Below are 20,978 nucleotides of genomic sequence, written 5' to 3' on the forward strand. Positions count from 1 at the left end.
TGCTGCTGGTTAAATTCTTTGTGCTAACAGCATTCCAGCTCTGCGAGTTGTATTTGAACAAGGTTTGCAGGGTCATGTTTCTGAAGTGGCATGTCACATTGCTTTGGAGAATCCTCACACAGGGACAGTGCTTTTGATGAGTGTTCTAATTAAAATCCAGTGTTTCAGTTGGCATTTGTTTTATATTTCCTGGTATCTTTTGTTTTGCTAGTATTCTTGTTTGAAAATAAGCAGCTAGCAAATTCAACTCCCTGCCTTGGTGGCTAGAAAAGCAATCTCTTGCCTCATTGCAGTTGCTTTTACTAGAGAGTTGTGAAGCTGTCTGTTTCATAACAATCACTGAAGCACTGCCTTCTGGGGACAGTCTGCTAGTGAAATTCTTCAGGATGGCAAGTAAGAGATTTAAGAAGACTGTCCTGTTGGTTTGAAACTTCTGAGTATATTTAAGCAGCTAGAAATGTACTTTTTACATGTCTTTTTTTAAATTTTATTTTTTTTTCCCCTAGGTCTTTGACTAATACGCCTTCTCTTATGAGAAATACTTTGGGGGTTTTTCACTAGTGGGCAAAATTTTAGTCAATCCTTGAAGTAAATGAATAAACAGAGAAAATAGCCTTTCTAGACAGCACAGAGCAGACTTCTGTAATGGGAATTTCAGTTTTGGTTCAATACTTTTTCCTATCAATTAATTAATGTGCCTCTTTATGTATATGTTGCCTGTACCAGTGTACGTGCATAAAACAGAATTCCCTTGTCTTCAGTGTTTCTAAATTTAATGAAGTTCTTACTATGGTTTGGACTTGATTAATGTTATAGAGTTGTCAGTAATTCTTTAAAAAAGCTACTTTTTTTTAGGCATGGTAACAGCAGAGATGTTTCAAAGTTTGTACAAGAAAGACGTCATGCAAAAAATGACAGAGACCTTTGATAAGGTAGGTACCACTTTGATTTTGCATGTCTTTTTTATATAAACAATAGGCTCTACCTTAACAGCCAACCTGGATGGAATTCCTGTTGCTTATCAGGAGCTCTATACCACTTCATTAATTTAGTAAAATAAACCTGATTTTTTTTTTCAAGAGAAATTTGTTGTCGTAGTGACCTGTTTTAGCAGCAGCAGGATATGTTTTATTTTAAGTTACTTTTTTTTGAGAGTTTTATTAGGGCTGTCTGACTGAAGCCTTCCTGAATCTTCCTCTTAGTAGTTCTTTTGATAATGACTTTGTAGAGGTAGATACAGCCCAGCACTGCAGCAGGTAAATGGTTCCTTTGGTATTTGGTTGATAGGTCCTTTAAAAATACTGATATGGATTACTGATGAGTTAATTAAAAGATATTTTTAGCTGATATTTTATTTGAAAATGTTCTTTCTGCTTTACTGACAATTATGATTTGTAATAACTGTATTACGTCATATAGAAGAAGAAAAATGCATTTCAGATTGTTAGATAATTGTGACAACAGTAGTGAGTATTTAATTTCTTGTGGATTGTTAAGAAAAGCAAATAGCTTTACAAAGCTGTTTCACTGCTTGACTGCTCCTTGAATAATTATGGCAACATTAAATTTTCTGTAGTGCTTTCACAGTTGTTTCCATGCTTTTTTCCCCTATATTTGTCACTTCTGAATTGATTTGTCAAGCAGCAGCCATCAGCCTTGTTTTAATTGAGCATCTCTCAAAGACCAGCTGCTGTAGAAATTCCCACAGAGGATGAATTTGCCAACATGGTTTTCTTTATTTTAGAAGTGTAGTAGCACTTGGGCTAATTTTTTGACAGACATGAATCTGTATGTGTCTGGCCATATGAATTAGTAGTCTGGCACTTCTTTGCCAACTAAATCAGCCCTGAATAACACTCATGATTGTGCAGGCACTCTGGCAGATACAAAGATAGGATTATTTTTACCATCAGCCTGGAAAATATTACAGGTCTGTAACCTTTTCACCTGTCCTCATGGGCAGAACGGCAGGCTCTGCAGTTGTCTTAGAAGCTGTGTTCTCCATGCTCTGTAAAGAAAGTAAGTTCTCTCTTATCTTTTTCATAAATAAGATGGAATTGTAAGTTAGTGATTTAAGTTAGTTGAGGAGTGTCATATGGGACTACTGGGATTTCAAAAGCATTTTTTAAAAAAGTAATGACAGTAATAGTGAAAGTAGTAATAAGACTGGAAAATATTGTCAGATATTTGCTCAGTATCATCTTGCTTTGAATTTTTATTATTTGTGTCTAGCATTCAGAGGATTAATTTTTGATGATTTCAGTGATTCAATCATGTTGTTGCTGTTCAGTTAATTAACTGCAGCAGTACCAATTCTTCTTATAATTCTTACTAATATTAGTGGGAATTGTTAATAGACTTCAGTATGGCAGGAAAAGAATTCCTAACATCCTCATGGACAAGGTGGGTGAAGTATGAATTATTTAAGTGGTCAGTGAGGTGGACTGAAAACTGGTGGAACAGCCAAGCCTGTGAGGAAATGATCAGTGGCAAAAGGTCCAGTTGGAGGCTAGTCACTAGTGCTGTACCCCAGTTTGATATTGGGGCCAATGCTGTTTTACATATTTAATAATGGCCTGGACACTGGGGCAGAGTTTACTCATAACAAATGTTAAATCATAGCAAAAATAGATGATGCAAAACGAGGAGGGTTAGCTGCCAAATCATGTGGCTGTTCTGCTGTTCAGAGGGACCCTCAACAGACTGGAGTTTGGCAGAGGGGAACCTCATGAAGTTCTACAGCAGGAAGCCCTAGGAACCTGGGAATGAATAACCCTGTGCACCATTACACACTGGGGGCTGTTTGGCTGGAAAGGAGCTCTTCTGTGTAGGATCTTGGTGTGGGTGACAAAATGAACACGAGCCAGCAATGCACCCTTGCTGCAAAGTTGACGAACAGCCTCTTGGCCTGCATTAGACAGAGCAGTGCCAGTAGGTCATGAGGGAATGATCTTTCCTCTCTGCTCATACTACTGAGACTCATCTGGAGTGCTGAGTCAAGTTCTGAACCTTACAGAACAAGAGAGATGGGTTTGCTGGAGTCAGGCCAGACAGTGAAGGGCCACAAAGATGATTTATGATCTCTGATGTGGGGAGAGGCTGAGGGAGTTGAGCCTGCTAAGTCTGGAAAGAAGCTGGCTCAAAGGAATCTGGCCCATGTGTTAAAATACTTCATGTGACAGAAGGACAAGGAGGAAGCACAGCTCCACTCAATGGTGTTCCATAAGATGGTGAGCACAAAGGCAAGCCAAAATGGGCAGTGGATGCAAGCTAAAATGGACAAAATTTTACCACAACACAAGGAAACTTCTACTGAGGGAATGGTCAAACAGTGGAACCGGTTGCCAAGAGAGGTTGTGGAGTCTCTGAAGATATTATTTGGCTGCTCATGGCATCACCTGACACTGAGGGAAAAGACGTGTACTTTGAAGGATCCTTTGCAGAATGATGATGGCACCAATTGTAGTTAAAGCTTTATTTCTTAACAGTGTGTTATTATTAGTACAGAGCAGAATTTATTATTAAAATGGCACCGGATTTCTATAAGCAGAATCAATATAATAGCATAATATAGAATTTATAATGTAGCTCAAGTCTCACTGTCCAGCAGGAGTTCGGGTCAGAGTTCACCACTTAGACCTTGCAGTACCTTGATTTTGTTGACAGTGCTCTGACTGGGTCATTTGCACCACCTGCCTGGCTGAATGCCTGGACCTGCAGGGTAGGTAAGGAAGGGAGCGACTGGTCTGGCACCCAGGAGCTGTGAGGCTATGAGGGAGGAAAGTTAATCTGTTTGATTTGTCTGCTTGGTTCACAGGACCTTCAGGGCCTGGTAATGAGGGAAAGGGAATGAATATGTGACGTGCTTGGTCACAGAGAAGGGCTGCTTGCCTCTTAAAATCACATTAGTTATGCTAACCACATTTTCAGGAGTTGAGAGCAGAAGTGCTGGTTGCACACAGCACTGGGCTGCCTATGCTGGCTGACCTTGCTTGAGCAGGTGGGGTTGGATTAGATGATCTCAAAGAGTCCTTTCCAATTTCTGTAATTCTGTGAAAACTTGTATTGATGTTGGAAGCGGAGAATGGCTTTAATATGGTCATTGAGGCATTTATTTAATCTTTGTGAGCCATAGAATTCCTCAGTGATGAAACAGTCTTGTCTTTACACTGTTTTTTGTTTTTCTTCTATTTTAAGATAATCTGTTTCTTCTGCTTTTGTTCCTGTTTGTGACATTTGTTTCTTGCAGTTCTTTATTCTTATGTAGTTTTTCTTTCCTTTCCCGTTTTGTTGCTTAGACATTTAGGAAGGGAAGAGTTCACTCTGATGCTTAACTGTACAGCTAGATGGTGGTAGAAATACTTGAGCTTCACTGAACCTGATAAAGAACTCTAGATTTAATACCTTCTGTTTTGGAATAATTGCAGAGTTGAGGAAACATCTTGAATCAAGTCACACTAGTGCTGAAAACATTCTCTAATTTGAAAAGCTCAGAAAGATTTTTTAAGGGTTTAGATGTTTTACATCTAGGTACCAAACATTGAAAAGGGTTATGTACTCTAGACTTGCTGAGGAGCCATATCTTAGAGGGTTATAATGAGGGTTATACCTTGTATATGTCTGCTTATAATTTTGTAAACAAGTTGTCTCCTATTAGTAACAAGACAACTCGGGTTTTATATAAAAAGTGTGTCTTTCCTCTGTCATTGGTTATTAAAAAAACCAACAAATCCCAGATAAGAAGGATTTAGGTTTTTTGTAGTATTTTGGCTTGTGTGGGCCACCTGTAGCACACATTAGCTGAAATTCTAATGGCCTTTGAAATATGTTGCATGTTTTGTAATGCTTTTGTCTATGAATTAGCTATGCCATTTCATTAACAAGCTTTCAAAATTTTGTCTCCTACATTACAGGAAACTGGGTTGCAGTATAAGAAATTCATGGCCTATCCTTGGATCCTGACAGTTACTTGGCCAGTGGACATGGTAGGGCTGTTGTAGTTTTCCACATTCCAAATTCTGTGGGGAATTTATCTGAGCTCCTTGTTGGCACTTCATTTTGACTTTCCTCTCTTTCCATAGACTGTGTATAAAAGAAGGAAACATTTCCTGATTGAGTCAGAGCAGGAGCTCATATCACTCTGTTGAGTGATTTGAATAGTTCTCTGGAAGAACCTGTATTAAGGGCCTGACTTGATTTCTGGAAGCAGAGTTATTTCTCTAGTGGTTATGAAAGGAATGTAAGGGAATCCCAGGTTTGGTGCCTGGATTTAGGTGGTGTGCCCTCCATGTTGTATATGGTTACAGTGTGCATGTTACCATTAAAGAGTATCCCAGTGTGATAAACATGGGCAGTAGAAGTGCTCTTAAAAGGTGAGAAGTCTTTGTGTATTTTGTGCTGCTTTTCAGATGGAGGAGTAAGCTGTGGTGATAAAGCAGGTATTTCCTGAAATTGTAGGTGGTCTTTCAACTGTCCATGTGATGATCAAGGAGCATTAAATGAGGCTTGCTGGAAACTTCCCTTTCTGTTTTGGCACTTGCTGCTGCTGTTAGGCTCTGAACTGACTCTTACAGCCTGGTCAGGAGCATATCCCAAATTTTTGATGTGCTTTGGGTTGCAGCCAGCCGTGTGATCATCCTGTATTTGCATGTCTCATTAAAGAAAGCAGCAACCGCTATGCATTGGAAACATAGTTACAAGAGAGTGTGATGCTGTGGTAGAATGTGGCTGAGAAGGTGTTTGCCCACTGGTGAAGGACCAGCTGAGCAGCACCCAGCCTTTAGGAAGAGGTTTTCCAGAGTGAGTGAAGTTTTGGAGTTTCTTGACTCCACTCACACATGGAAACTATGAAGATGCAATTTCATATTCTGAGCCATTCCTGGGATCTGTGAGGTGTACAGGAAATAAACGTTCACACTGTCTGAGGCTGCCATTTACAAAGTCTGTCTAGTGTGCTTTCCACTACTTTGTGGGAGAATCCATTTTACCTTCCCTCTGTCTGCTTTCCTCCTGGCAGGAAAAAAAAACCCGTGGACATGTTTTTATTGTAGCTTGCTTTTTGCACGATGTCAAAAGTATTTCCCACTTTCTGTTTCTGTGGGGGTTTTTGGAGACCCAGGTGCAGGTGGTATAGGTGAATGACTGAGTATTTGGCATTAAGCTTTAGCCTGATAAACTGCTCAAGCTGGCAGTGCTGCTGAGGAGAACAGTCCTGTCCTGTTCACACCACAGTTGTTAGTCTCCACTTTTCACTTACTTCATTTTCGTCCTGGATTTTACCATAATTTTGCAGGAAGAGGAAGGATAGGGAAGTGGGGAAGCACTGCTACCTGTGAGAAACTAGAATAAACCAGGAGTGCTCATGGTTTATGCCTTCACACACTTTCTCCCTCCTGTCTGTTCACAGCTACCTCGCTTACATTGCTATCAAAAGTGAGCTGTTATGACAGTGTAGCACAAATAAAGCTATTTTGTCTCTCTGCTTGATTGTATCCTAGTTGCTTGTCCCTACTTTGGAATACTGACGATGAAAAATGTTACAAGGGATGAAGTGAAACTGTCTGTCAGCAAAACTCTCTCTGATGTTCAATGGGAGAGATGGGAATGCACAAGCAGAACTAATTAGTGTGTTTTCTCTCTACTTATCTTTCTTGTGCAGGACAATGAAGACTACCCACTGATCAGAACAGGACCCTATTGGAAGAAGTTCAAGGCCAATTTCTGTGAATTCATTGCAGTGCTTGTCCAGCAATGCCAGTGCAGCATCCTGTATGATAACTACTTGATGGATGCCATCATCTCACTGCTTACAGGGTTAGCAGATTCCATGGTCAGAGCATTCAGGCACACAAGCACTTTGGCAGGTAAAATCACTTGCAGAGTTGCTCTAGAGATGCTGAGGTATATTGACTTGTGTACTAACAAAACTGCTCTAAATTGAAAAACTGTTTACTGGAGCAGTTCTCTTATGCACTGAGAGTACCCACCTCCTAGTGTATGTTATATGAATGTCTGTAATATAAACTGTTTGTTCCTAGATGTATCTGAGTTGAATTTGAATACTTTAGATATGATAGGTCTAACACAATGTTTTCTTTATAAAGAAATCTTTAAAACCCGACATGACTGACTTCAGAATTTTGCTGTTCTGAGTATTATATTTTTCAGTAACTGATTTTTCACAGTTTTCTATTTTGTTGTTTTTCTCCCTCCACTAACTAATGTGATGAGTAGATGCTTCACCTTAAGAAGCTTCCTTTGGAGAACTGCTATTCTTGTGGTCTCTGTGCAAAAAAAGAATGTTGCTTGTTACACATTTTTGTTTTATGCAGTGTGATGGTACTAAAGTTACTACTTTTTCCCCCTAAAGCCAGTAAATGCCCTCTTTGCCATGCAAAGAGCACTTAAACTATAATTTATTCTAAAGTATGCTGTTTGCTTTGAGGGCTCAAAAAAAGTGACTTGAAATCTGTTCAAACCATCCAGCAATCCTTAAAGGAATGTGGATTTTAGTCCATTCCAGTAGTGTATTAAGATTCCCAGCAATTTCTGAGCCAGCCTCACTGTTATTTCCTTTTTCTCTTTTTGGTTGCCAACAATCAGCTGTTCCACAATTCTAGATTCTTTTTCAGAAATGTCAGAGTTACATAAACTTACAAGAGCGTTGCCCAGTAAATTACTTCTCTGATTAGAACTCTGACCAAAAGTTTTAAATCACCAGAAATAGAAGTTAATTTTCCCTTTTTGATGATACTCTGCCTTTAAAATAAACACTATATTTTAAAGCAAATTACTATAATCTAGTAGTGTTCATATTTTCAATATAAACTGGATTTGGCTAACCATATCCTTTTTGTGGTAAAGTGGTGAATATATTTATGCTGCATATCTCTGAGCTAAGCTAATTGTGCTGGGTTTGTTTCTTTTTTAGCAATGAAACTTCTCACAGCAGTTGTAAGCGTCCATCTGAACCTTGATGTCAACAAGCACAACGCTCAAAAATTGTATGAGGTGGAGAAGAAGAGGCTAAGTGGCAAGAGGACCAGTTACAGACTTGACCAGCTAGAGAGAAAAAGGAAAGAGGTTAGGGAGGTGTCTTGTATGGGAGATTTGTGAAGGTGTAAAAGGATTGCTGGGTGCTTGGTTTTTGGGTCCCTGGGGTTCTTTGAGTTTTATATGTTTATCTAATGCATGGTGCAGAGCAGGTGTGACTGGCTGGATTAAGTGGTACAAATATGACTAAGGTAAAAACTGCCCTATGTACTGTTAACCTGTGATGTCTGTCCTGCTGGTTGCTTTTCTAAATTGGTGTCATTAGCCCTTGATCTTCACACAGATACGGATTTACACACAAATTTAATTGTCTCAGTAGCTCTGGTGTTGTGGGAGTGCAGTTTTGTGTATGTTTGTACAAATTACAAGCCCGAGTTTTAGTGATGAATCAAAAGGGACACAGGCCAAGTGTCATCTCTGTGTAAGTAATCCATTACAAAAATGAATTGAACTTCAGGGATGTCCTGTATCATTTTTGCTTTTCAGTTTCTCTTGTTTCTTCCCTGCTCAAAGACAGCTCATTTTCAACTCCCAGAGGCGGAGCTATAACTGTAAAAAATAACTCTGGCTTGAGGGAGAGGGTGACTTGGTGAATGAACATCAGGTATAGTTCCTTGTCTCCTGGCCTTAGAATCACTTATCTCTGTTCTGAGTTGTAGGTGTCTGTGGGCTTCTCTGAGACAATACCCTTTTTGTGGGGAGGAGTGTTTGGGTGAGACAGGATATATTAGTATCATTATAAGTCTGATCTTATGTCAAAGACAGAGGAAATGGGTGTGTTGGAGGGAAAACCCAAACTTGTTACCCTTCCTGATGCTGTTGATGAGAGAATACTTTTATTTTTATTAGGTGACGTGGATTTTCAGAAATTCCTACCTACATTTTCAGGGTTCAGTTTTTTAATAGGCTCATTGTGTATTTTGAAAATTTCTTTGTCTGTCTTTTTTACATCTCTGTTCAAGTACATGAAAAGAGAATTTGGATCTGTATGTGAGGATCACCTAATAGTTGTGCTGTATCTTTCTGTGTGATTTCTGATAGATCAAGACTCACTGTATCAAACAAGTAGCTTGTTTCCCAAGGCTAGCAGTTGGTATCCAATAAGTCTTTCCTCAGGATGTAGCCACAAAAAAGCCAGTTGCTAGTGCACATACAGACCCCTCATTTTATGTTGGTACCACATGTAAACACCAGCAGTTTGCATCACAGTAGTATTCCAAAGGCCCTGATGAAAATTTTTCATGTCTAGTGAATTGTGGGACCAATATTAACATTCAGTTCTCTTTGTATTTCAGTATGAGCATAAGCTTCTAGAGATACAGAACATGATGAATGCAATTTTCAAAGGGACGTTTCTAAACCGTTACCGGTAAGAGTAAAAATAAAGCTGTGATGTGTATCTGCATTCCCCAGAAACTCTTGCTCAGTTTGTACGGATAGGAGAATCAAGTTAAACATCCTGGAGGCACTGATGGTGTCAAGGAAAGTGTAGCAGTTAAATTATTTTTAAGACTCTGGGTTTCTAAAAGGACCTCTCTAGTGTGTTCTTTCAGTTCTTCCTGCTGGCTGTAGAGCAGTGTGTTTGTGAGTGAGAAGATATCCAGAATTGCAAAATAGTTTGTGGCTAGAAGTGGTCTAAGATTGAAGAATAACTTATAATATTAATATGAGGATAGTTGGAACATTTTGAATTATACATGCTTTTGAAATTCCAGAATATAAAATTATTGCAAATAATATAATTGGTTTTAAAATTAATTTTTGATGTATTAATATTATGATTTTATAATTTCACAGTGATGTTATCCCTGAGATCAGAGCAACTTGCATTGAAGAAATTGGCAGCTGGATCAAAACATACCCAGATGCTTTTTTGAATGATAGCTACTTAAAATATGTTGGATGGATGCTCTACGATAAGGTAAAGTATATTTTTTTTTTTTTTTACTTAGGGCAGTACATTAAGTTTGTTTTTTTTTTTTAAGAATCCTAGCATTTAACTTCTTGAGAGTAGATGTTTAAGACTCTAGTTGTACAATAAGAATTTACTTTCTTCCCCATTTCAGGTTATATTTTGAAAGCCATTTTAACACTAAATAACACTGAACGTTTTTTCCAGTTCTGTGTGTATCCCTGTATGTGCAGTTACATTTATATGTCACTGAATTGGGAGTTACTTCTGAACTGTAAAATGGCTTATATCTTTTGAGAGGGTTAAATGTTGACTGAAATTCTGCTTTTTAGGCTTGATCGACATTTAAAATTTTGTTTAGATTTATAAAGAACGAACAAATAAATATTGTCTACTACAATTCTATTGTAGCAGAATAGTCTTCAATGTTGCATTTCTCAACTGGACTTAGATACAGAAAAATATTTACAGGAAGTCCAGCCGTTTCCCAAAAGGTATAAAAGTAGAGGCACTTTTAAAAATCCTCCAAATACCGCCAAAAGAAACAAGCAAAAAAACCAAAATAAGTCAGTCAGTCCAAAACACCAAGCAGGAAAACAAGAGGCAGTGGGCAAAAATTGATAACCAGGAAGTTGCACTGGAACATGAGGAAGACCTTCTTTAATGTGTGGGTGACTGTTCCCTAGAGATTTCCCAGAGAGATTATGAGCATCTCAGTGGAGATGTTCAGAACTGTCTGGACACAATCCTGAGCTGGGATAACCCTGCTTGAGCAGGGAGGCTGGACCAGATGGACCCGGTGCCCCACTGTGGTCCCTTCCAGCCTGACCTGTTCTGTGCTTCTGTGAAAAAACGCTTGTTCTCTTGCTTCGAAGAAGCATGAGAGCCTTATCGGGAAGGGCTAATTAGCGGAATGGGCAGGCTGTACGTGTGCGGGCCGCCTCTGAAGGTGCCTGTGTCTCCTGTGCAGCCCGGCCGGGGCCGGGCCGGTCTCAGGGCCGCGCTGCGGGATGGCGCCGTGCCCTGCCCGGGCCGGCAGGGGGCGCGCCAGGCTCCGCTGCCCGCCCTGCGCCGGCCCTTGAGGGGAGTTGGGGTGTGCGGGACGGCACCGCTTCGAGAGCTGTCGTTTGTTCCTGCATGCGTTTTATCTGGTCGCAATGTCTTTTTAGTACGTGTTCACTTTGGGGAATTCTCAAAAGAAAAAGTTTTTTTGTTTTTTTTTTTTTTTTGAAGATGATGTGGCTTCGTTTGCAGTACTCTGCAGTGAAGATTAGCAGCTGGTGTTTCTAATTAATGCACACAGCTCACCCAGTGCCATTTACTGGAAACTGGAAATAATTGGGTTTTTTTCTAAGGCTTTTTTAATCTGAAAGCAATGCAGATGCAAGCAGAGTGAGATAAAGTGAGGTGTTTTCCATATTCTACATTTGGCTGAGACCTGGTAGTGTGCCACTACTGGTGGCTGCAGTCCTGGCTGTGCTTTGTGATTTGCAGCCACTGTCAAATTGTCTGATTTCAAAACGAGAGCACCAACAGGGGCAGCAGTGTTTTCTATATACTGCCATGGATTTTTTGGGGGGCTGGGGAGGGAGTGCAATTTAAAAAATTGTTTTACCTCAAATGACAGTTGGGTTGTCTTTGCCATTCAGGAGTAACTCAGAAGTAGACCTTCCCAGTTCATAGTCTGGGATGTGTTGACCCAGCAGTCCTATCAAACCATCCAGGTCGCAGCCTGTGTTTGTAAGGTTTATTGAACGGCCTCACCTCTGTGATAGTGGTGGAGCTGAAATCTCATAACTGAATGTGCTCAAACCGTGCTGGAGCCTGTGCAGAGCTCTCTGAGGTCACTTGAGCTGCCCACCACTTTGCTGATGTTTTCTGTCATCAGGTCAGGATCAAAATGTGCTATGATACAGCTGAGGGACAGTGTATGTGTTCAGGGTATCCTGAAAATGTGCTTACATAATTCCCCTTCACTCTATCACAGCTTTGAAGGACCAAACAGGCATGTTTTTTGTCAAGATTAGAATGGTAGTTCTGATGAGGGGAGTAAGTGGCTGAGTGTTTGTGTTTGCTGATGCTGCTGTTGAAGGAACCTGAAGGTAGGGAGATATTCTTGATCATTCAACATTACTTCACATCCTTCCAAAACTATGGGGAATGTTGAATTTAGAAAAGGGGAGGTGGTTGAGAAGGAGAAGCAAGGAAAATACAGATGAGAACTTAGGAAAAATAACAGAAGTAGTCATAGAATTAGTTATATGTTTCTATTTACTAGAGTTAATTTTCTCAGCACTTAAAGGAGCATACATGTGTGGGGCTGTGACTGAGAGCTTTTGGGTAGAAACCTCAGAAAGGAGATGGTGCACTTTAATGTGTTGCACTTTATGTCTGCAGGCCTATGCTTGGCTCCACCTGACTGCCAGCTGACATTACCAGGGGTGTGCCAAGGGCTGTATGAGCATTCAGCAAACCAGTGCATGCTGCTGTCCCTTTCCCCACACACAAATTCAGTCCCTATTCACAAGCAGAGTGTTCTGATGGAGAGCCAAGGGCAACTGAAAGAGCCGAGAGAATCAAAGATCCAAGCCAGCTTTGCTGCAGTACATTGGCTGAGCTGAGTTTGTGCCAGTGTGCAGTGATGGGTGCCACCTTAGGACTGTCTGTGAGCGAGTATGTGGCAGTAGCAAGCAGCAGGTGTGGGCAACAGTCTCTTCCTCAGAGACTTTAAAATACAATATAGAATAAGCCCTGCTGGTGTGTCATGGGCAGATTAGACAAGAGTGTATATTGTTACCTGTTGATCTTTTATTTTATATTTCTAGCAAAAAGCTGTCATAAACAAAACCGTTAGTCAAAGCCTGCCACTGAATATCATCCTTGGCTTTCCATCTAAGCAGGTGAACAGGAACTTGTAGCAATGAATAGCCTGTGTGTAGGTGGTCTCCTTTCTTGGATTTCCATGTTTATTCTTGCTACTATTGTTAGCAAGAGGACTTAAGAAAGAAATCTGAAGAGAATGATTCAAAGCCTGCAGTTCACCTTAGTGTCTCTGCTGATATGCTTAGCATTATAAATTTACAGAACACATGATTTTTCTATGTTGGATCATGAAAGTCACTCTCCTAGTTCCATTTAAGGCTATGTCCATTGAATGATGTAACAATATGCATGAGCTAATTGAAAAGCTGGCTAAGGAAAAGGCTTCTTTTTGAGGCACCTATGAAGCAGCAGTACTAATAGTATGAAATAACACCTTGTATGGATAAATATATTTTGTGTAAATTAACTAATTAGGCTGAATTCAAAGCAACCCTTTTCCTACAATGCTTAAAATATTGCATTCTAATATAAAACAGAAATAGGGAGAAGGCATGATGCTTAACTCTGTAAGAACCCGCAGTGCATTTCTAAGTTGTACCTCTTCCTCTGGGAATTTAGAGAACTCTGTAATTTCTTGGACTCCTTGTCTGTGTTTAACAATTGTCCCAGTCAGCTGTTGACAAGGAGCAGGCAAAGTCTGATGTATGGGAGGGTGCTGGTTGTACTGAGTGGGCCATCCATACTCCTGTCTTTGTATCTTTAACATGAATAGCACAATCCCTGCATCTTTTGCATTCTGTTGCTTTTATTAACTGTGGTCTGTGAGACTTTCTTTGACTTTCTTTGACTCTTAGGAAGCCATACCCAAACTTTGATGTCACCTTTGAGTTTGCCTCACTGCAGGCTTCCTCTGTCTGTGTGAGAGAGAGATGAGCGTGTGTACACACAAACAAACTGGTACTGATGTCACTGATAAAGAAGATGAGGCAGCATTTGGATAGTCTGCTGTAGGCACCCACAAAGAGCTCTTATTTACATGATGTAAATGCTGATAGTGACTAACAAAGATACATGTATTTTACTGTTAGCCAATTTCTCTTTGTCTTACAGCAAGCCGAAGTGCGGTTGAAATGTCTTCTGGGACTGCAGGGAATTTATAGCAGAAAAGAGCTTGCTTCCAGGATGGATCTCTTTACTAACAGGTTCAAGGTAAATAAATTACTGTTTGCTGGTTTTTTAAGTCTAGGTTGGGTGTGTACACAGGGCCTGATGTTTTGATCAGAGCTGATCTCCCCACTCTCTTGGCTGAGAGGGCTTAGACTCCTGCAGAAACAGCCTTGTTGACTGAATAGATGAAGGAGTTTTGCAGGGAGGGATGTTTCCCTCTATTTCTATGAACTCTTCCATTTCACTTTAGTTCACACAAAATGGTGTTAGCATGCACTGTGGTCAGTTATCTCCACCATTTATCCAGATTGGCCCAGGTTTTTTTACAGGATCTTTGGCAGATGACAAATAATTTCCTATGCTAAAGATCCTCTTTTTGCTGTTCCTGATAATGGGTTAACCTCGTAGTTAGTGGACTGGCTGTCCATGTATCACACTGATGTGGGAATGGCTCTCTCTTGATCTACCATGTCAGTATAAATCTTGAAGAAGGATCCCTTATCTCCTTTCTGAACAAATCAGGTGATACACTGTAGTTTTGAACGCTTGTTTCGTGGCTTCACTGACCCTGTACTCTGCCTTTGTCATATTCCAATATCCCGACTCATTTAAAAGTAAGCCCTTTACTTTTTTTTTAACCCTGGCCTTGCTAAGGATTTTGTCAGCTGCTCTTACCCTAGCAGGGTTGCACCTTTTCAGTATTTGAGTAAGAAAGCTCAGGATGGTGTGATTGATATCTCAGTCCCTGTGAATCAGCACATGATTCAATGTCAGGAAAAATCAATTCCTGCATGTGGTATGGTCTTTTTGCAAAACCATGGTCTTTTTGCAAAACCGTGGTCTTTTTGCAAAACCCATGTGTCAAAGCAGTTTCTGATAGTGAAGAATGCTTATCACATATCCTCAAAGAACATGAAATGGCTTAATATTGGTATCTTAGTAATAAATTATTCAGAATTAAATTCAGCTATCTAAGACTGACCCCTGTTTTAAATGATTATGTGGTAGTCCCTTATTTTCTGACTGCTGAAAGCTCTGTAACCAAATGCAGGATTGATATTCAATAAAGAGTGATGAAATAGCTCCAGGCTGATTGTGCTGTGATCTCCCTGTGTGGAGGATGCAGTATAAATGGATCATTGCTTACTCCATCCCCCAGTCAAAAAACCTACACCCAAGACCAACTCCATCCCCTCTAAACAAAAGAAATCCAAACAGCTACACACAAAATACCAATTTCAAAGTTTAAAGCATGCTTTCTCAGTGATGGGGAGTGTAATCATATATCCATCAATCTATTTCCTGCAAACAGGAGTTATACATGCTCCCTCTGTTACTCTTGAGTGTTCAGACTCAGGATTTGTGGATTTAGATACCTTCTAACTGGATTGTGAGAAAAAGGAAGGTGCAAAGGAAAATGAATGTAGAGATTTAGAAACCGTGTATTAAATGGGGAAACTAAAACAGTTCCAAATCAAGCAAGTCTAAAGGTGTAATATATTTTAAAGATATAGGCCATACTGAGGTGTGCAAGTTTCTGGTTTCATGGGATGGAAAGTTTTTCAGTTTTTTGACTTGTTTGCGTGTGTGCTAAGTTACAATATTGTGAATTCTGGAGGTCAGCAATATTGCTGCTATGCCATGAGGTATCTTTATGACTTAAACTCTGTCTTTTCAGCAAGGCACTGACTTGTGTAATGTGTAGGTGCAGGCACTTTACTGTTAGTGGGAGAAACTGATTAGATAATGCTTGTAATTTGAGGCTTACCTTCATTTAATGTACTGAAGTGCCAGTAGTAACATCTTAGAAACAAGTTGTCAGTCACTTTTAATTTGTAGTGTGTAGTTAATTTCTTGTGAACGCATACATTACATATATAAAAAATATCATATTACTGCATGATTAATTCAGTTAAAAATTAACATGCTGTTAATTTTCAGGGGCTGGGGAACTACTTGGTAGTAATCAAGTTGCCTTATGTCTCTTAGGAAATAGCTGCTGAAATAAAAATAAATCTCTGCTATACTAGTGTAGATGGTCTAGCTGTAGCAAAAATACATGTTTATTGAGAACAAACCATGTTACATCTTTTTATTGTCATTTTACATCCATTAGGATCGAATTGTGTCCATGCCTCTGGACAAGGACCATGAAGTAGCAGTTCAAGCCATGAAACTCTTGATGCTTATGTCACAGTAAATAATTTCTTTTTTAATTTACTGTATTGTTTTAATGGCAACAAGATCCAGGTACAAACCTGATGAATCTTCCTGTAATCACTTACTTGTTGGGAAACAGTTGCTTCTGGCAGGATATGAGTTACTTAAAGCTGCTCAAGACATGACATTTTCTTTCTGTGGGAAATGCCAATGTTAAGAAAATCCTTGTGCTGAGATTCAATCTGAAAACTGTGTTTTTATATCTTTATGTTTCCCTCTGAAAGGAAATTCGTCCTTCTTTTAATTTTGGCCTTTCTCAAAAAGAGCATTGGACTGTTTTGGGGGAAGTTCCCACTGAAGATGGGGTCCCCACCCCATCTTCTGTCCCAGGATTGCCAGGTCTTGACCAGAAGCTTGGAGAACTCTGCCTTCTTCCCTGTCTCTGCACCTGATGCAGGAAACTTTGAGCTCTGAGGCTGTTGCTAGAATTTGGACTTTCAGATTCTTGGCTCCAGGGCGGAGAATCTGGTAGCCTTTGAGCCCATAGACATGAAATGATCAAGTGTGTGATTTTGCTGAGGTGGAAGACTAACAGAAGAGTTGTTTTCTTTGGAAATTTACCTGCCAGCCATAGATTTGGTAGGATAATGGTAAGCTGGAAGTGTGGGGAAGAATGACACTTAGTATTAGAGAATTATATAAATCTTTTTCTGATACATCTTTGAGTGGCATGTTTATTTTAGAAATGTCTTTATTTGAAAAATATGTGTAGAATAAATTTTCTGTCCCTCTTTTTCAAAGCAAAATGGGAATAAAAACTTCACTGCATTCCATTGATAATACAGTTGAGATGTTAGGACTCAGTGTCTCCTCTGTCTGATTGTGTAAGTTGAATTTTGGTGATGCCGATGCTTATTTCCATGTGGAGCATGAGACATTATCCAATAGCCTTGTGGGATTTGCTTCTCTATTTAAGCCAGAAGTATTAGTCATTGCTAAGAGGAGCATGTAGACTTTAGTGGTCCAACTAATATGGTGCTGTAGATATTTACATTAAATTTCACGTGTGTTTGTATATTGAGGTGCTGCTTTATTGTCTCCTGTCTCACTTCACATTCCACTGGTTTGAATGGCATTTTTCCAGGGCTTCTTCAATAGGCACATCAGAACAGCATATGATGCTATGAGCGCTGCACCCTCTTCTGAAGGTAGTGCCATTGTTTGGACCTCATCAGTAGTAGCAGCCAGGGTTATATTGTTCCTGTGTTCACAATGTCCATTTCTGCATCCCTTGGTTCCCCATGGTGCCTGGCTGCTGGAACAAAGCACAATGCTGTGTCCATGGACAGCATGTCCCTGTGCTAGGAGGAGCAGCTCACCATTGTCGAAGTACAAAGATTCCATACACCAGTTACTGCTGCACTTGTTCCATATCTGAATTAACAAGAGCTATATTGGCACTGCAGCTGTTTATCATCTCTGGCTTTATTATAAGGGATCATGTTCTCATTAATGCAAGCTGCAGCTATTAAAGTTTGATCAATGTTGCTTTTTCCCTGAAGCAATTTTTTCTGAATTTTGCTTAAATATGGTTTCCAGTGTGAATAAATGCCATCTAAAGTTTTCTGAATGATATTTTTCCATCATAAGATGCAATTTTCATAAGTAAAATTAATACATTATGAAATTAATTGTAGTTAAGCTATGTAGAGACCTAGCTAATACATTCTTTTCTTTCTTTTTGCTCATCTGTTCCATAGCCATCCTGCTTTCTTCCACTCTACCCCCCCAGTTGCTCTGAGCCCTGCTGATTTGGCATAATTATTGGAGGGGTGAAATTATGCATTGGAAATTAAGTAAGCAAATTCAACACCAGTTCTTCCCTTTGATAAGAATAGTGACCAGTCTATAACTCTGTGTGAAGAGAATGCAGGCAATATAGCCAGTCACATGTACAGGCTTCTTAATAAGAGCCTGCATCAAGATCCTTTTCTGGCAGAGGAAAAGCTGATGCCTTAGTACCTACAACAGTGACAGAAAGGACTTGCTGCTGGCACTGCAGAAACAAAGACCTGCAGATCTGATGTGTCTCAAATAGGTGTGTCTCATAGCTCAAAGCTTTTCTGTGTATCCAGACACACACAAAAAGTGTGTCTGGATATTGAGCAGTAGTGCTGGTATGAAATTGAGTTGGGGACAGCAACTCCCCTGCCTCAAAGGGGATGATAAAGTAATAAATGACAGCTTGTATAAATGGTATGGCTACTAGTATGCATTGGTGGAATAAAATTTTTGCCACTTTTGTCATGCTGTCTTGGTTTCTCTTTGAGTGACTAATTTTTGTCATCTGCAAATTTGGCAACTGAATTCAAGTGGCCCAACCTGTGATTTTAGTGAGATGTGAGAGACCTTTCAGATCAAGTTTCTGAAATCTGCTTTTAAAGCTACTGGAAAAAAATCTCTATGTGAATTCTCTCTATTTGATCAGGATTTATTAATTAATTAAAAAAAAAGTCTTCGTTGGTGAGGTACAGACCTTCAGAACATGTCTCTAATCTTGGAATAAATATTTTGTTATGTCATGACATGAGTCATCCAGTAACAGCTTTTTTTTCTTCTAATTACTCAGTTGGGTAATTTTTCTTGGGAAACATGCATTATGTCAGTAACTTTCTTTGACTGACTTCCATAGTTGTCTTTTGGGTCAGCACAGCAGCAAGACCTTGTTGCTAATGGACCATTTTTGTGATGTTTTACAGTGGCAGGAGAGCTGTGCTCCATATATGGTGGTAACAGGTTTGAGCATCTCTCAACCATCACTGCATTCCAGTTCTGTGGAATACACACTGACTACTCTGTGTACTACTGCCCCATAAAGCTGCTGTGTCTTTACATTCTTGATAGCTAGAGAGGCAGTGAAAACACTGATCTTTTCAATTCACTTATATATGTTACATTATTAAAAAAAATCCCAGTGCTGATTCAGATTTCTCTTCCTACCTATGCGTATATTTAGGTTTTTTTCAAATCCATATTTGTATTTTCTTCTTGTGTATCTCTGTGAGCTGAGATTGTTTTCCTTCTTGTTTGTTGCATGTTGTCTCAATTGAATGCCAGTCTTTGGGCTAGTAGATTTCTGTTTTTACACAGCATGATGTGATCCTGAAACAGAAATGAGCCTATGAGGTTTAGCGTAATAGAAATTATTAATGGTACTGAATTATGCATAATTGTTAGCATTAATGTTGCAAAGGATCTGACAGGGAATAGAACTAGGAAGGAAATAAAGAGGGAGAAAGCATCAGTGACAATGAGAGACCAAGGTAAAAAAAGCATTGCCTTTTAGGAGGCAAATTATTTCAGTGTGCCTACTGCTAGACAATTCTGTTAATTTTTGTGTGCTTAACTACCTAAAAGCGTAGAGGGATTTTGGAAAAGAGCAGCAAAAGTAATAAGGTAACCACAGTAGATGCATGGGGAAAGGTTACAGGTGGTATGGGTAGGGGCACAAATCTACAATTAGCTTGAATATAAATAGCCCAGGAGAAAATGACTTTGATTTACTTTAGTTAAACGTAACTAGAAATTAAACTGAGTTTTAAACACATCGGTCTGCCACAGCATAATCACAGTGTATTGCAACATGCTAATCCCGTTGTACAGTGGGTGAGGAAGGACTATTATTACATTCCAGTGGCAACCATATTGTCATTTTGCTGATCACCAAAGTGTGTCTTGAAATAACCTTCAATGAGGGCAGAGGAGTAAGAGTGAAATTGCAGAACAGTTTGGTAGTACATGATTTTTGTACTTAAAATTTTTATTGCAAACACTAGAATACTTTTAACATACATTTATTTTTGGTTGATAGTGCTCTGTGCACATATACTGCTTTGACAATGCATCTGCAGATTTGGATGTTTAACTTGACTTAAATTTAAATGCAAAGTGACCAGATTCTTTTTTGACTGAGATGCTAAACCTTGGATTGTCATCACCATAATGTGTACCAGCTCTTACCCACAGCCACTAAAAACAAAGACTAGAGTAAAACTCTGTAAAGTCCATTAAGTGCGTTTTTATTTTACTCTTGTGATTTTGATGGTTATCCTTGGTATGAGCAACAGCACAGACCAAGTGAAGCTACTCCAGCAGTCATACCTCTTGCATGCAACAAAATGACACAAAAAGCAAGATATGCAGTCTTTCAACTGGTGCCATATACAGAACAAAATGGGTCTGTGATCTCCCTCTAGAATGTCCCAGTTCCTTCTGGGACATGAAGACTGGGACATGTTCACACTGAAGTGCAGAGAAAATGGTATGTCATGAGATTGGTATGTGGAAGGCCATGCCTGTTTATTTTTAGGCACCTAAACACTGGCAGGCACTTCTGGCTTAACCTTTATCTGTTGCTTGGCATGCTAAGGGCTGTAAATTTGCAGCAGTATTACTGGTGTATTTGAAGTATTCTTTGTGTGGTTGATGACTGCCTGATGGATGTAAAAAGGAAAGGCAAATGTTTAGTGTGGTAGTGTTAGTGCTGGTGGTTGCAGGTGTGGTGAAGTGCTGCTGCTTGCAGAGGCAGGTAAAATGCCTGAGCACTCATTTCAGTGGGAGTTACAAGCCTAAACTTCATCATGGTGAGAGAGTAGTGGTTGAACAGTAATAGTAGTAGTAGTGCACACAGGTATTCCATCCAACTCAAGAAAGGAAAAAACAGAAGATCAGGTGCTCAGTTGGTGTCAGGAGTGTCTGTCAGCTTGTGTTGCAAAACGAAATGGATTCTTCTCCCTTCTTTTACTTCTCTGCTGTTTGAGGGTGCTTCATTTGCAGCTGGAGCAGCATCTCACCTACTTATGTC

General features: G+C 39.6%; 1 protein-coding gene across 5 annotated transcripts in view; it reads left to right on the forward strand.

The window, feature by feature from the left end:
• Nucleotides 1-20,978, forward strand: part of LOC135293717 (cohesin subunit SA-2-like) — a 57,791-nt gene that overhangs the window by 7,292 nt on the left and 29,521 nt on the right. For 3 of the 5 annotated variants that reach the window (XM_064408198.1, XM_064408200.1, XM_064408199.1), the window contains 8 exons: nt 856-932; nt 4,914-4,985; nt 6,659-6,863; nt 7,931-8,082; nt 9,348-9,421; nt 9,850-9,973; nt 13,898-13,996; nt 16,071-16,150. In XM_064408198.1, coding sequence (XP_064264268.1) covers nt 856-932; nt 4,914-4,985; nt 6,659-6,863; nt 7,931-8,082; nt 9,348-9,421; nt 9,850-9,973; nt 13,898-13,996; nt 16,071-16,150 — 883 coding nt within the window. Of the gene's footprint in view, nt 1-293; nt 394-855; nt 933-4,913; nt 4,986-6,658; nt 6,864-7,930; nt 8,083-9,347; nt 9,422-9,849; nt 9,974-13,897; nt 13,997-16,070; nt 16,151-20,978 lie in introns of all 5 variants that reach the window. The other 2 variants (XM_064408201.1, XM_064408202.1) reach the window with 1 other exon arrangement.

This window comes from Passer domesticus, chromosome 2, assembly GCF_036417665.1.
Source record: "Passer domesticus isolate bPasDom1 chromosome 2, bPasDom1.hap1, whole genome shotgun sequence".
NCBI classification, from domain to species: domain Eukaryota; kingdom Metazoa; phylum Chordata; class Aves; order Passeriformes; family Passeridae; genus Passer; species Passer domesticus.